This window comes from Oxyura jamaicensis, chromosome 3, assembly GCF_011077185.1.
Source record: "Oxyura jamaicensis isolate SHBP4307 breed ruddy duck chromosome 3, BPBGC_Ojam_1.0, whole genome shotgun sequence".
Taxonomy (NCBI): Eukaryota; Metazoa; Chordata; class Aves; order Anseriformes; family Anatidae; genus Oxyura; species Oxyura jamaicensis.
Genome location: NC_048895.1, coordinates 66,553,043 through 66,568,892, shown reverse-complemented (window position 1 = coordinate 66,568,892; position 15,850 = coordinate 66,553,043). Strand labels below are relative to the sequence as shown.

At 41.5% G+C, this 15,850-nt stretch overlaps 1 protein-coding gene across 13 annotated transcripts in view; it reads right to left on the bottom strand.

The window, feature by feature from the left end:
* The window catches only part of FAM184A (family with sequence similarity 184 member A), a 70,562-nt gene extending 55,811 nt beyond the window's left edge, over window positions 1-14,751 (bottom strand). For 8 of the 13 annotated variants that reach the window (XM_035321722.1, XM_035321730.1, XM_035321727.1 and 5 more), the window contains exons 1-2: window positions 14,578-14,751; window positions 14,362-14,539 (exon numbers count right to left, since the gene is read on the bottom strand). In XM_035321722.1, the coding sequence (XP_035177613.1) occupies window positions 14,362-14,520 (159 nt within the window). In that variant the 5' untranslated portion in view covers window positions 14,521-14,539; window positions 14,578-14,751. The remainder of the gene's footprint in view (window positions 1-14,361; window positions 14,540-14,577) is intronic. The other 5 variants (XM_035321724.1, XM_035321729.1, XM_035321725.1 and 2 more) reach the window with 2 other exon arrangements.
* Between the last annotated feature and the right edge of the window lie 1,099 nt (window positions 14,752-15,850).

The following is a 15,850-nucleotide window of genomic DNA, read 5'->3' as shown; positions in this document are numbered from 1 at the left end:
AAAAAAAAAAAAAGAAAAAAAAAAAAAAAAGCACACACTGCAGGACTTCCAACTCAGTATTTTCAGCTACAGCATTTTTTCATTTTATGGAAGCCTTAACTACAACAGATTTCTGAAAGTTTAATGGTAAATGCTGATTTTTCAGAATGCAAAAAGGAAATCCCAAGCAGAAACTTGTTTATTCATGAAACTGTTATAACTATAGAAGAATTTGAGCCAGTTACCCAGACATACCATACTACCTTGAAGTAATTTCTCTTCCTTTCTCTGGAAATGTTACCAAGATTTTAACAAACAAACAAAAATCAGTGTTCAAACTAAGAGCTGATCAATAAGCTCCCACTCCTTTTTACAGCTTTTCTCCTAAAACTTTAAAAATAAATAAATAATAAGGAAAGAAGTTGTCACGGTCACTTTTGATCAAATCACACCACTCGTCAGTCCAAGTTTCACCTCAGGCTGAACTTTGAGAATACTATCTAGGACAAGTTTGCAATGGCCCAGTGGTAAACTTTCCAGCAACCTACAGGGATCGATTGTACAGTGAAAAACACTTACAGTTCCCAGCTAACTCTCAGTATTTGCACAATACTGGCTATTATTTTTGTCATTTCACAGCAACAACTCAAATGTTCAACACATAATTTTTATTAACTATTACAGAAACAACATACGCACAGAATTGCAGAATGGCTGAGGCTGGAAGGCCCCTCTGGAAGTCATCTGGTCCAACCACCCTGCTCAAAGCAGGGTCAGCTTAAAAAGGTCACACAGGGCCCTTTTGAAGTGTGTTTTGAATATCTCTAAGGACAGAGACACCTCAACATCTCAGGGCAGAGTATGTTAATGACCACAACCACTTTTTCCGTTAGAAAGACTGTGTATAACATAGCTTGGTGAAATTAACTGATGCCATAGGACCATAGAACAGCTTGGGTTGGAAGGGACCTTAAAGACCATCCAGTCCCAACCCCCCTGCGATGGGCAGGGACACCTCCCACCAGACCAGGTTGCCCAAAGCCCCATCCAGCCTGGCCTTGAACACCTCCAGGGATGGGGCAGCCACAGCTTCTCTGGGCAGCCTGTGCCAGTGCCTCACCATTCTCTGGGAGAAGAATTTCCTCCTAACCTCTAACCTAAACCCACCTTCTTTTAGTTTAAAACCATCTCCCTTTGTCCTGTCATTATCTGACTAAGCAAAAATTGCTTTTTTTTTTTTATAAACCCACCTTTAAGCAGTGAAGAGCTGCAATGAGGTCACCCCAGAGCCTTCTCTTCTTCAGGCTGAACAGCCCCAGCTCTCTCAGCCTTTCTTTATAGGACAGGTGCTCCTGCCCTCTGATCATCCTTGTGGCCCTAATTTGCCTGCTAAGCCATACCCTGTTCTGAAATCCTACCCATGACACATTGAGAAGTGAAATTGCACTGTAGCTGCAGCTCCCTCCTTTTCCAGTTGCCTAAGAATAGAGAAAATTAAGCTAAAAAAAAAAAAAAATCTATGCAATCTACTGTACTACATGATTTCTGTTTGAAATCAATGTAGCTTTCTTTAGAAAGGAAGCGCAAGGAAGGTATAAATTACATGAATGTGTAAGTGCCAGGAGATTAATCTGTGTCGACATCTGCTACAGCCTCCTGGCACTCTTAGAGAGCAGGTAACTCACCATTTATGAAGTTAAACACAAGAGTACGAGAAAGATCAGCTATGTGTTAACCCCAAAGTTGTCATGCAGTAAGTTGAACACAAATTAGAAAGCCAAACTAATCAGACCATTTTCAAGCATGCTTATTTTCACAGCTAAGCACACGTAAAAGAGTTGACCAGAAAGGATGTACAATTGACAATCCCACCATGATAAAGGTGGAATTGCAAAAATAGTCTTTTGCAGCCCTCTAATGAGCAGGATTAACTTAGGTATCCATTTTGCATACAATTGGAATCAACTGTTTTCTCCTGTTACAGACTAGTTTAGCACATATTTGCAAATGCATCTCAATGGCCTTGGGCTGGGCAAGGAATGGAAGTATTGCCAAGAGCACCCAATCATAATCCCGTTCTGGTTCTGGAATGTTAACCTCTACCAATCAAGTTATGTCAGAAACAACCATTACAAATCTGCAGCACAATTAGCTTCAGGCAATTTGCTAAGACAGTTAAATCTTGAGAAGCAGACCACAACAACAACAACAACAAAGATTTAGTGACAGATGTACAAACTCCACAATTTGCCTCCTGGTGAGTAAGAAACCCATTTGCCCTCTAATCATCAAATCAGAATACAGCTGACACATCTGCTATATGATTAGACCTTAAATCACTTCAAGGAGAACAGGACAGGCCAAAGGACTACTCCAAGTTCTGCTGTAGTCACTGAGCTGCATTGTCTTACAGACTTATTATTTAATATTTGCATATTTGTTTGGGGACTTTCAAGCACAGAAAGCCCCAGAGAAATAAATTTAAGCTAGCATGTCTATATTGCATCTGTTTGTGGGTATTTGGACTCTAAAGCGATGCATGGGGAAGTTCTCAAAGCTGAGCAACTGACTTGGCAGTCAAGAGATAACGTTAGTTTCCCCTTGGCAGACAACCCACACAGCAGAATTTTCTCTCAGCAGAGTGATATTATTAAGTTCAAATCTTCCCAAAACAAAGAGTAACAACACCTAACTGGAAAATCAGGGTGAAAAAAGTAGTCATATTACAGACTTGTACCACCTTCTTTTTTATTAATCATCAAAATAACTGTTTTAAAGCTTTATATAATCTCAAGATGCAATTTCCTCATCTTCTGAGAGCTACGAGAGCTTTTGAATCTAACAGACTTTATGCAACTTTCAGAAATAATACACATTCCTTTAATGAATTTGATGACAACTTTGTTTCCAACTTTCTGAAGTCCTTTAAAAGGTAAGAATGCAATTATTTCAGAACAGAATTTAAGTATAAATCCCGAAACTAAATATAAATCCTGAAAGAAATCATCAAGTTTTGTGTGGTATATTCCCTAAGTTAGCTTTAGGCAATCAAACTTGAACCCATTTTTTAGAGTTGAATACAAATAAAATACTGCTGTTGCTCACTTAAATATTCTCTAACGTATTTTAATATGCTAACTGACAGAGCTTCCTGAGAAGTACAAGTGATGTTTCCAGTCCCACTTCTTTGTCCTCCTGTCGTTCTTTTGGGAAGTCAGTACCAAGCGACAAGGCACACACACTCGGGGAAAATAATTCCCTGCGCGTACCTTCGCAGCACTCAGGGTACTCAGTGGCACGGCTCCCCACGTTGACCCGGCTCCCGCTCAGCACCGTGGAGAGCAGCAGGCCTGCAGCCCTGCTCAGCACCACGGCGAGCGGCCCGGCCGGCGGTCGCGGCCCCGCTCAGCACCACGGAGAACGTCCCCTGAGGCCTCCGGGGGCAGGGCACCGAGCAGAGCCCGGCCCGCAGTCCCACCGCGACCGCCGGGGCAAGCCTCACACAAGACTCCGCCTGCACAGCTTCCAAGAGAAGCATGCACAGCCTCAGACTTCGATAAAATATATAGAGGGTGTTGAAAAAAATCTCTTCTTAGAGATGAAATTGAGACTACTCTGAATTCCTTGACAAGGCACGGGTTTTCATGCTTCCCAGTCACTAGAACATTATTTCTTTCCATACACTTAAACAATGTTTTACATTTTCTGCAAGAACCTCCAAGAATACATTTTCTACGGTTGAGAACAGAGAAGGCTCAAGAAATACTAGCTAACCTAGAGCCCAGTAAGGCATGTGAGTAAGGACTCCAATATAATTTTCTTTAAGAGGTTACGTTTACCAAAATTTGATGTGGGCACATACAAAAGCTATAATTTATTATCAGCATTTCACTTTTTTCATGGAATCATGGAGCCATACAATCATAGACTCATTAACTCACTCACACAACCCCTGAGAATCAGCAACAGAGTTCTTTATTACCGGGACATCTTGCAGGTAAGCCTGCAGGATGTCCATGGTGTTTGGGGGTTCCAAACTAATGCTTGTGATGGAGCCTGCGTGACAATAGGGAGCTCGCCAGACACTGTTGCAACGCTGTTGGTGGGCTCGGATGGCAGAGAGTGAAGACATGCCAGAGTAGTCGCAGGTCTGATCTGACAGAGGTGGATCCACTTCCATCGGTTCCTCCACATCAGCTGGTGGATTCACCTGCATGGGCTCCACGGTGTTTGGCAGGAGGATAAGCCACTCCTTGCCCGAGACTGCCCAAATGGGATGCCTTCCGTCAGGAATGTTTTCAGGCCATGGTGCCAAACCAGGGTCTCGTCCAGTTCCACCTCTAGGCCCCATGCCACTGTCCGGCTGATTTCCATTTGTGGGTTTGACGCTGCCGTCTTGTTTACGGCCACGGCTAGGTCCCACACTGTGTTCCGGACTATGGGCACGCCTCTGCTCCACCCAGCTGTTCAGCTGACGCTCCCACCTTTGCCCCACACCACCACTGCGCCAATGGTTAGGTCCAGGACCCCTGTCGCTGTATGGCTGAGGGGGCGGCCTGTTCCCTGCATCATTGTGGTGCCAGTGGTACCACCTGTAAGTGTCTGTAGGCTGCGCACCAGAGGTACCTCACACCAAGAAGGGCTGCCGCTCGCCTTACTGCTCCTGGACTTTCTGCTGCACAAGCTGGCTGTCAGAGCACCTAGAAGCTCAGCGAGTGGTGGGCCAGCGGCAGGGCTCCTGTTTTATAGGGCCCAGAGCAAGGGCAGGGCAGTGGTGGCCACTGTGACCTCAGCAAGCCTCTGTGATGGAGTGGCCCACGCGTGGCCAAAGGCGGCTGTGTTGGGAGCGGCCTGGAAAATGCCCTCACATGGAAGGAGGAGGAGGGCTGGGGGGGGGTGAGGGCCCCTTTTCTGGGGCTGGCTCCCCTGGGGCCATTTGGCTTGCCAGAAAGAAAGGCTGCCCCTCAGCCACAGGGACTGCCCTGCACCTCCCATCCTGTGCCCTGGGTCTATTTTGAACACTGGTTATTAGGTAATTTCATTCCATTCTTTATGGAAAAGAACAGAAACAAGGTGCATCTTCAGCCCTAATTCCCATCTGCGCTTTGTGCTCTGAGTGAAGAATTTCTTCCTCACATCACATCTAATCTCAATCTCCCCTCCACTTGTTCAAAGCCACTATTCACTGTTCACTGCTACACTCCCTGACAGAGTCCCTCTCCATCTTTCTTTTAGGCCACTTTCATGGGTTAGGTTAGGTGGCAAAACTGCAGGACCTTGCAAACTGCAGCCTCATCTACCTTGTTGCACATGTTCCACATGACCTTTTCCAGCTCAGGCTCTACCCTCTGATCATAGAACACATAATCACAGAAACATTAAGGTTGGAAAAGACCTCCAAGATCACCTGGTCCAACTATCACCCTACCACCAATGTCACCCACTGAACCATTTCCCTAAGCACCAGGTCCAACAAAAATGGTCCCTGCCCAGGGGGGGGAGAGGGGTGGGGAGCTGGAACTCAAAGGTCTCTTCCAACCCAAACCATCCTGCAATTCTATGAAAACAATACCAACCAATAAAAGATACATTTGCTTCAGGCTCTTTGTTTATGCGGGATATGCAAAAATAGAGAAAATAGCAAGGTCTACCCAAATATGAACAAAGCACTATGTTATATATTAGATACTCGGAGGTAAGAGGAGGTAAGAGGAGGTAAGAGGCAGAATGTACCTCATACACCAAACGATTAATGGTCTACACTGTAGAAGTACGCATGACAAAGTATGAAGCAAAGCATGAAAATAAACATAAGACAAGAATCCTGGGAGTAGAGGGAACGGCCACAGAATGTTCCCCAGCCCAGCTCAAAGAACATGCAAACCAAGTGTCATGTCAGATTCCACTCCCTCTTTTAGGATATATTTTTGCATTTAAATATGTGAAACTTCTATCTCAGCATAAAACAAATACCCATATGCTTTTAAAAAGAGAAAAGGACTGACTGATTTGTATGGCACAGGCACTTAATGGTCTATAAATTAATATAAAGTTAGATACAGGATGGGAAAACTACTGAACCAACTTAAAATATAGCTCAAAATTTTCATATAAAGTTTCACCACTCAGTGGCACAACACAAATAGATATATACTAAAATAAGTAATATAAGTAGCACATATTACTGGACTGGCAGTACAGGTTAATGTTGGAAAGATGGATTTTCAAGGTGTTTTGATTTTTTTTTTTTTAAGCTAGAAGTGTGTCTTACATTGATTATTACTACAAGGTATAAATAAAATTCATTTTTTAAAGTAGAAAACCTACATTTATTATTACACAAAGCAGAAAAAAAATCTATTTTAAATTCTTTTATCGATTCTTTATTAAAAAAATGGTTTATCACCATTTTCACGTCTCAAATTTCAAAAGGACAGAGACAGTCACAGGAGATTACTGCAATGCATTTTAGTACAAGCTATCCAAGCATATCAGCTTTCATAGTGCAAAATATGAGATCTGAGAAGGCAGTCCCAGACAAACCCTGAGCTAAAAGTTATAGCTTTCAGTCACATCACGAGCAAAACCATCATTCAATTAATGATCTCTAGATTACAGCGCACCTGTTTTCTGAAAACAGTACAGTTCAGGTTTCTAGAAATTAAATTTTAGGAAACTGGCTGGAACAATTTATTTCATCGCATTAAAAGGAAATTAAGAAATACACATTTTTGCAATCACCTCATACTTCTTTTAGCTAAAAGGCTGTCTTTCATTTAACAGGAACATCTTAAGCAAGGACTTCATAAACTTTTTAACAGTAACTATTTTTAAGGGCTGTCATTTTGAGCCTAACCAAGTGACAATCTCAGTAAAAAGCTGTTCTCTCTCATAGGCTTCTATATGCAGTTTAAAAAGCCTGCCCACAGAAACAGAGCCAGGTAATGCATTAAGTAGGACAAGATGGTGAACAGCTTTAGAGTGTTTTTGTTTCTTCTGGTTATTTTTGGAATGCAATGCCTTTGGTTATTGGTATGACATCAGTCATTAGAAGAATACATAGAAGCCTGGCTTACCACTGCCAGCCTTGTATCAGCCAAGAGACACGCTCATCTGATTTCAAACCACTATGTAGAGATTTACTGGATGTATTTAAGTCTGAAAATAGTCACCAGCTTTTTTTATACTATCTAAGGCAACGAAACTCCCTCCTCCCCTTCACAGAGTTAACTGCAGGAGAATAAAGCTTTCAGTATAGGTTTTTCACAAGAGGCTCGGAGGTGAAATCAGGGTGAGGTGAACAGCAGAATCACTAACAAAATTACTATTTCTGATAAAGTCAAAGCCTGAGTTTAGAAAAGGAAATATTGAAAGAATGACCGTGATTAGAAGTTCCTTATGGCTAGAAGTTAAATACAACAACTGATGACAAGTAACATTACTATACATGCTTTAGATGCAGTGTGCACACAAAAAAAAAGTGTGGCTGATAAGGTTTCTGTGCTTGACAACACAAATATCTGAACACAAACAATGCTGTTACTGGGTAGAGTTTTTACAGTGTTTGAACAAAGTACAGAACCCCTCTGACTTACATGACTCGTTCTGAAGAAATGGTATAAAGCAAGAATGAAAGACTCCTCATTTTGAAATAACTTCTTTGTACTTTTATGGTACTCCAGGAAAAAAACAAAAACAAAAAACTGTCTTCTGCCTATACATTTTTATAAGACCTCATAAATCGGAGCTTCTTGTAGGATTGAGTACTTACGAATCGGCATGGACACAGCACTTTAAAATGCTGCAATCAGATAAGCATATAAGTAAAATTATACATAAAGTGTAAAATTACATAGGGTTCTACCATTGAATTTCTTTTTCAAGTATAGTTAAAGAGACTCTCCTCTTTACAACTTCTGTATTTGGAGCAAAGCATTTCAATATTATGTTCTTAAAACTGAACTGGTGCTTCCTTGATTTTATCTAAAGCAGATGATACTAGCAAAAACCTTTTTTTTGTTTTGTTTTGCTGTTTTGGAGTGTTTGTTTTGTTGTGTTTTTTTTTTTTTTTTTAGAATGCAGAACTTAACTGAAACTGTAACAATAACAAAATCAAACTCAAGTATTTCTTATTCTTTCCATGGGATTTATGGAAAAACAATTCATATGTAAAAAGTAGATAAAGATTGACAGATTTTAAACTTTATGGCAGTTGTCATACCAGGATTTATTTATGGCCTGCATGTTCTCTCTTTTTTTTTTTTTTTTTAATTTTGACATGTTGATAGGATTTAAGTACAAATTTCAATGCTAGTCTTTTACTTTTTTTTAAATATCCTTAACATACTAATGTATCACATATAGCAGCTGAAGTACATTTCAGCAAGATTAACATCAATGAGTTATTCATCTCCTTGTAATGCTACATTATTTAAATACACCAAGAAGTGAACATAAGCACGGAGTAAAAGGACACATTATTTGTCCTCTCTTTCACCTTGTCTGTTCATTTTGATTATTATTTTGGATAGATGTTTCCAAATCTTATAATCTCAAAGAAGTTAATATATACCTAGGCATACTGAAGAAGCATTTTACGTGCATGTACGATCATAGTTTTCCCCACAAAATCACAGTTTCAATTACACACATAAAGAACATCTCTTTAGAACGTTCAGGCATCAGTGGTCTCTGGTGAACTCCCAGGCAACAGTCAATATTAAAACTAGGCAGAACAAAGATATTTTATTTGAACATATTTTTATTATATATAAAAAAAAGAAAATTTATTATTCTTGTCCTACTCTATTCCTTTTTGATGCCTTATGACAAAAGGCTGTAAAGTCACTGACCTACTTCACAAATACGACAACTGAAGTATAGCTGTATCAGGTCTATACACCATCCCTGCAGTCTCACCCAACATGAATACAGTGATAGTGGGTGGAAGAACCATTCTAGTAATATATGGTCACAAGGTCTTCAAGGCATCGAAATATTTTTTTTTCAACTAGTCCTGACTAGGGGAAAACCAGCATCAAGTAATAGTTTCTGCAGATCAGGACTGTCAAACTTCCCTCCCCCAGTCCCTTGATTTCTCCTTTCAGAGCCACAGAGCATACGAACGTTTTGGAAAGTGACAAGATCCCTACTGCACACATTGATCACATTGTTAATAAGAACATTTTTGCATTCCATTATCACTATTCTGCATGCAGATTATACAAGTTCGTGCTAAGAATCCATGAGGGAAGCCCAAGGACCATCAGTCCAAAACACTCAGTTCCATGACTTCTTTCCTACAAAACACAGAAGGTTAGAAAGATTTCTTCAGGTCTGCAACACAAGTCACAGCAGCTTTAAAGCAATTTTAAGTGCTTCAATTAGCATATATTAAGCTAAAGCTAATAACTGCTGCTTTTATTTAAGGTCTGTAGAAGAGTCTGTAAACCTAAAAAATCAATTTATTTTTAATTCATAAGTTTTATTATCTTTAACACTGAACTACAGTGTTAAAGATAAACCATTTTTACACAGTCCCATCTTCATACTTAAGCCATCACAAGCTACAGAAAACTTATATTTTTTGAATAACCCTTGGTAAGACCACAACTACTGCAGGCTGACAGTCAGAAAACCACATGAAGAGAGTCAGAAAAGTCAGAAAGGGGAGGTGGAGAGAGTATATTAGCATGGTTAAAAAAGCAAAATACCCGCTTCAGAAATATCGTCCCTGTTACTTTTTCAATTCCTACCTTCCGTTGAACCCTTCACAGAGGGCTTACTCCAGCTATCTCCAGAATAATAACACAAACCAGAATTAAATCCCTCTAAAGAAATGCAGAAGAATTCAGTATGCATTATTACATGTTCAGGTCTGCAAGTCCTTGAAAACTATTCTCACTGTAACAAGAAAACTACAACATTTATTCCCACATTACCAGTAGGAAATACATGCACAAATTTTGACATTCAAATCTGTACTCAAGTCACACCCTCTTTGAAATTGCAGCCTTTTTCATGCAATGCTAGAGCCGTAAGCAAATACTGGCCTGCTGCCAATGTTCACAAACATTGGAGAGACGACATAAGGTTGCTTAAAAAATAAAACCCAAGTTTTTCCAAAACTGTTAATGGCATCAGCTACCACTTGATGACAGCTAATGTCAAAACAGTTCTAAAAGGTTTTTTAGATTCTCATTTCTTCCCTACTTTTAAGGGCTCTTACATTCTCCTATAAGCCTATACATACGGAAGCTTCTTTCTGCAAGAGATTGTATTATTTTGTTTATTGAGGCAGAATACTTTCAAATAAAAACTGACAAAGCTTCAGTAGAAATGTAACATTTGATTATGATTACTAAGTTAACATTATGATTATCAAGTTAAACATTATGATTAGTAAGTTAAACCCTATAGTTACACACATAGCACTGCATTCTGCGATGCTTGAGCAAGACCTTTAACCTTCCCAGCAAGAAAGGCCACACAGTAAGGAATTAGGGATTATTAAATATGCTATTTATTCTTTGAAATAAGTTTACTGTTAAAACCCCAAACCATTCAATGATGTAAGAAAGTCTATTCTCTAGGAACCTCTCTTTAAACCAGAAAGAGAGAGGAGAACAAAGACAAGGGGTGGGGGGAAATTCCGAACCTTATGCAGAAAGCTGATGGCAGAACTCGGAACCGAACTCCAGCCTCGGGAGTCCAAGAACTGAGTTTCTTGTTTAGTGAATTATGTTGTGCCTTGGGCAACCTTGTTGCCTTGGTCTTTGAACCCTCTCAGCATTTTTGGAATCTTTCCAGAATTGAACTATCCAGCTCTAGGCACTTACTAAGGGAAATCACTGGTGTTGTTGAGGTTTTTTTTTTGCTTGTTTTTCTTATTATGAAATTGATCGACCTGATAGAAACTATTCCTGTAGTGCACATACCACCTCCACGGCACTTACAGGTTCTTCCACTTGACATAAGATTTCTGCAACTAGGACCATGCAACCAAATCAACGCTTTGGATTCTCATCACATAATGCCAGTGTGGATCATCTAATTAATCCATAAAAATCAAAGATTTATGTTGATGTCACACAACTTCCACAACAGATTCCGTAAACAAATGTAGGATATGAATTTCTCAATTACAAATGCTCGAGATGAAAACTACAGCACAAAAAATGGGGGGGGAGGGGGGAACAAAACAAAGGAACCAACCCCTTGAACTTGCCTTTCTCTAGCAATTGTGAAAAAAAGTCCCACTCTCCCCACTGATGTAAGCAGAGCAGCAACTTGCTTTTTGTTTTCTATTCCAGTTGTCTTATGCAAAGTAATCAAATATATGTATGCATATTTTCATCTGCAGCAAGCATAATTCAACAGTGCATTAGCACTCCAGCTTGCAGCAGTATAAACATATATGCAATCTCATAATCACAGCTTATTTCTTTTTGGCTTTAATCTGTGGTGTCAGATGCTACTTTATCCCCAAACTGGTACACAAATCTTTCGAAACGCCTAGAGTAAGGAGCTTATGCTGAAGAAGAAGACCCAAAATTGCTTCAGCTACGACTTGTGCAGTCTTTAAACATGACATGGAGTATCATGTTAGTTTTTAAAGCTGAATTTCTAACTACTGGCATGTTTTACCTTCCCCTGTGAGTTAAAGCATGTTAAAGTTATATCAAGTTATATTTTTTTCAAGAGTAAAAATATAGTTAAGCTCTTCAGAAGCAGTGTGCTTAGCGGACCAGATTTGTATCTTATTTTGCCTCTGAATTACTGATTAAAGATTTTTTTAAAAATCACGTCTTTCTTTGCATTCCTATATTGCTTTGACCAAAACATTGGATTCTGTATAGGTCAGGAATTCTAATTTTGAAATTTTGGATTTACTTCATGAGTGATCTTTATTTCCTATGGGGAAAGCATTTTCTTCTGGTGCTATTCAGAGTTCGTAGTACAAGCTGTACAAGGACAGGAAAAAATAAACTACTGAGTCACATTTCTTTTGTCAGAAGACACAAGCTTCCAGGTAACCTAACTACGCCCCCTGTGTACTTAGATTCCCTTTCATGATACTGTATTGTTGGGTTAGTTTTGACCCGATGAAACATCTGACTCCAGTTCTAAATCTCCTGAGAGACTTCCTAGTTCTTCAAGACCATTTCAGAGAAAAGTACAAAGACAAAAAAAAAAAAAAAAGGATGGGGGTAGAGAGGCGCGGGGGGAGGAACAGTCAGAAGGTGTGAGAGAAGTGTTTTATATAAAAGACGTGATTAGACACTTTATATATATTTCTTATTCTCAATATGAAGTTCCTCGATTACTGAAGAGGAATTCCATACACCAGTTAGTAAGCATCTGTCAGAGACAAAACAGCAGAATTTGGTCAAAAGACTTTCACAGAAATATGTATACAAATATATATATTTCATTTACACCAGCCATTCAATTTGGATAGCTTATTTCCATGAATCTTCTGCAATGTGAAGTTAATTCTCCTGACAGTTAACTCTTGTTTACAGAAATTAAGTATCGTGTTTATTTTTCCCTCCTGCAGCTTGATTCCTTTCTCAAGGAGTAACTGCTTCAGGCATCTACCAAATCAGGCTTCAGATCCCAGAGCAGGTTAGAAAACTCTTCAGGGTAAACTATAAGCTAAAGCTTTTTTTTTTTAAAAAAAAAAAAAAAAGCATCCCTCTCTGAAAGAAAGGTCAAGTAACAAACAGAAATATGGGACCTGAACCCTCTAACTACACAACTGTCAACATTTGCACCTCCACCTCAATGAAGTGAATGCTATAGAATACATTTCATCTTGATCTATAAATCCTTAATATTATTGTTGCATTAGGTACAAATGTATTTATTACGCATCCTATTTGAAGTTTGTTCTGCAGTCCAGCCCTTCAGTTCACGAGGATCAGCTAATTTCCCAAGTTTTCTCCCTCAAACTTGAAAACAGCACTAATACACAAAGCAAAGTATCACCAGAATCTGCAAGTGAGGGAAACAAATATGAGATTCCCTTCCTGCAAATGTCTAATTCACATGTAAAATCTTTGTACAATCACAGCTAATTTACAGTTATTGAAATACAACAACCGGAAAGCAACTGGTAGCTTTTATTTGCAGTATTCTGAAATCTTTGGCAGGACAGGCATGCGCAACATCTTTAGAATCTTCAAAGAACTCCATTATGGATCATAAAAGATCCTGGGAATAAAGCACAGTGTTTTTTAATAAAGATTCCAAGTCTTCCAAAACAGAAGTTCAAGGTACTCCAGCACTATACGTATAAATCCTCATTTAAGTCATGCCCGTCTCAAGACAGCTGACACACCGTAACTCACAAAACACAGGGCACATGTACAGTGATGCGGAACTCATGGGTACACACACACAATTCCACAACAGAGACAGAACACTGTTTCTGAAACCAACTATAAACTGCTGGGTGATTCCTAAAGAAAGAAAGGGAAATACTAAGAGTCCACACACAAGTCAGAACTGCTCTTTGAAAGTACTTTGCACATACAAGTGGCCTTAAGGTGCTCTCCTGGTGCTTTTTGCACCTTTCAAGGAGCACAAGTCTGTAGTAATACCTTTAATATTTCATCATTTGTATTTCATATGGAATAACTTCACAGCGATTTTAGCTGATTTGAATCCTATTTTCCTCCTTACGAAAATGCAGTTATAATTCGACTGAAGTTAACACACAAAAAGAAATGGGTTCTGAATTAAAAACCAAGCCAGAATACCCCTCAGTCATTGGTTTTCCAGTAAAGCAAGGTGCATGGTGTTTCACTGTAAATACTATTTGTAACCAATCACTTCAGCTGTGCATAAATATGAACTGTATCTCCCCTGTGAGCCTGCCAGCAGCCTTCCTTCTCTTCACTCGCATTTCCAATGAAATGTCACCTTCATCCATTTTGGCATACAGTTGAAGAATGACACCATCACCCACCGTGCTTTTAAGTTACCTTTAAATGTTTTAACTATGCAATTCTTGGCAGAAATTGTTAGCGTCATGTTTGCTAAAGAGGAGGCTGAAGAAACAAATGCCTTTCGTCTCCTAACGCTATTCACTTGTGCGCTGAGCATCATGCAAGAAAGATTATAGCACCACGGTGCTGTTTTTAAGTTATCCGAAGTAAATTACTGCTACGATCAAGCCTGCAGCATGGGGCCTACCAGCCTTAAGCAACATACTTTTAAAACCATCTAGTTTGAGCACAGCCTTTAACGAGATCCCATACCGGAGGTACTAGCACGGAGGCCGTTCAATCAGCACTACGAGACCGAAGGACGAGCTTCTCACCCTTCCCGCTGGCCACGTAAAGCACGAGGCACCCCCGGCCGGGAAGCGAGCCTCACCTTGGTGAGCTGGGCGATCTTCTTGCTCATTTTGAAATGCAGCTCGGGGCTGTGCTCGGCGCCCGGGGCAGGGCCGGCGCCGAATTTCCCGGCGGCGGCGGGCGTGGAGCCGCCGCCGTAGCCGTGCTGCTGCTGCCAGCTCATCCCCGGGGTCGCCATCTTCAGCGCCCGGCCCCCGCTCAGGCTCCGCCGCCGCCCCCCGCGCTGCCGGCGAGCGGCTCCGGGGGCTCCCCGGCCGCGGACCGCAGCCCCGGGAGGCTCCACCCGGCCCGGGGCCGGCCTCGGGGGCGCTCCGTGCCGCCGCCGCCGGGCCGTGAGGGGAGGCGGGCGAGCCGAGCCGAGGCGAGCCGTTAGCCCCGCAACCGCCGCCGCCCGGCCGTTGGCGCCGCGCGGCCCCTCCCGCAGCCTGCCAGCGCCGGGCGGAGCGGCAGTCGCCGTGCGCGCTCCCGGCGGTGGGCGGGAGAGAGGGGGCGCGCGCGGCTGGCTTCCCCTCAGCCCCGGCCGTTGGTCAGCCGTTGGTCAGCCGTTAGTTAGCTGTTGGGCTGAGGGAGGGGGCGCAGGGTGCGGTGTGAGGGCACGCTGGGCGGCCCCCGGGCACGGAGTGCTCCGTGAGGGACCAAGCGCCGTTTTCTCACCGCTGACACAGTCACGGAATGGCCGAGGTTGGAAAGGACATCACCTAGTCCGACCCCCCTTACCAGCAGGGCCACCTAGAGCACGTTAAAAATAAATAAATAAAACATCTTAAAACTGGGGTGAATTCGGTAAGTAGGTGGCTGCGCAGTTACTTCAGGTTCTCACAGACCCAGCTGGTCATGCACTTGAGCTGGTCAGCTGCTTTTCCTGGGGACACGGCCCCTGCAAACAGTGGTTACGGCCTCGTGACCTGACGGGATGACCACAGAACAAAAGTCCTCACCAGAAGCCATTCACAGCCAAATTTAGTACACCTTTTAGCTTGGGTTTGACTGCTCTCTTCTTCTGTTTCCATCCTGTGCACCTCTGGAGAACAGCCACCATCTTTAACAATTTAATGTCTCTTTGCTAGGCTCCAGCCTTGGGAGAACATATATATATATATATATATTAATGGGGTTGGACACGTTTGATTTCCTGATCAGCAGCCTCTGCACTGCTCTTTTAAAAGCCCTTGATATTCTCTGTTGGGTAGTTTATCTTTTTGCTGCCTTTTTATTTTTTTCCCCTGCTCTAAAAACCTCTTCTTCGCATGGATTCTTTGTAGGCAGACGGAAATATCAAAGTGGTAAACTATAAAAATATGAAGCTAAACCTTTCCTCCTCTACAAGAGCGTGGAGAAAAGTAGCACTTAGAATTAAAAAATGACATAAATCAGTGGAAGGGTAAGGAATATGAGGAAATCCATGTTACAGAGCAATGTGTCTCACTTGCTCATAAAGATTCGTGCTTACGTGGTATGATAAATAGGGTGATCCTCATAGGATCGTTAGGGTTGGAAAAGACCTCCAA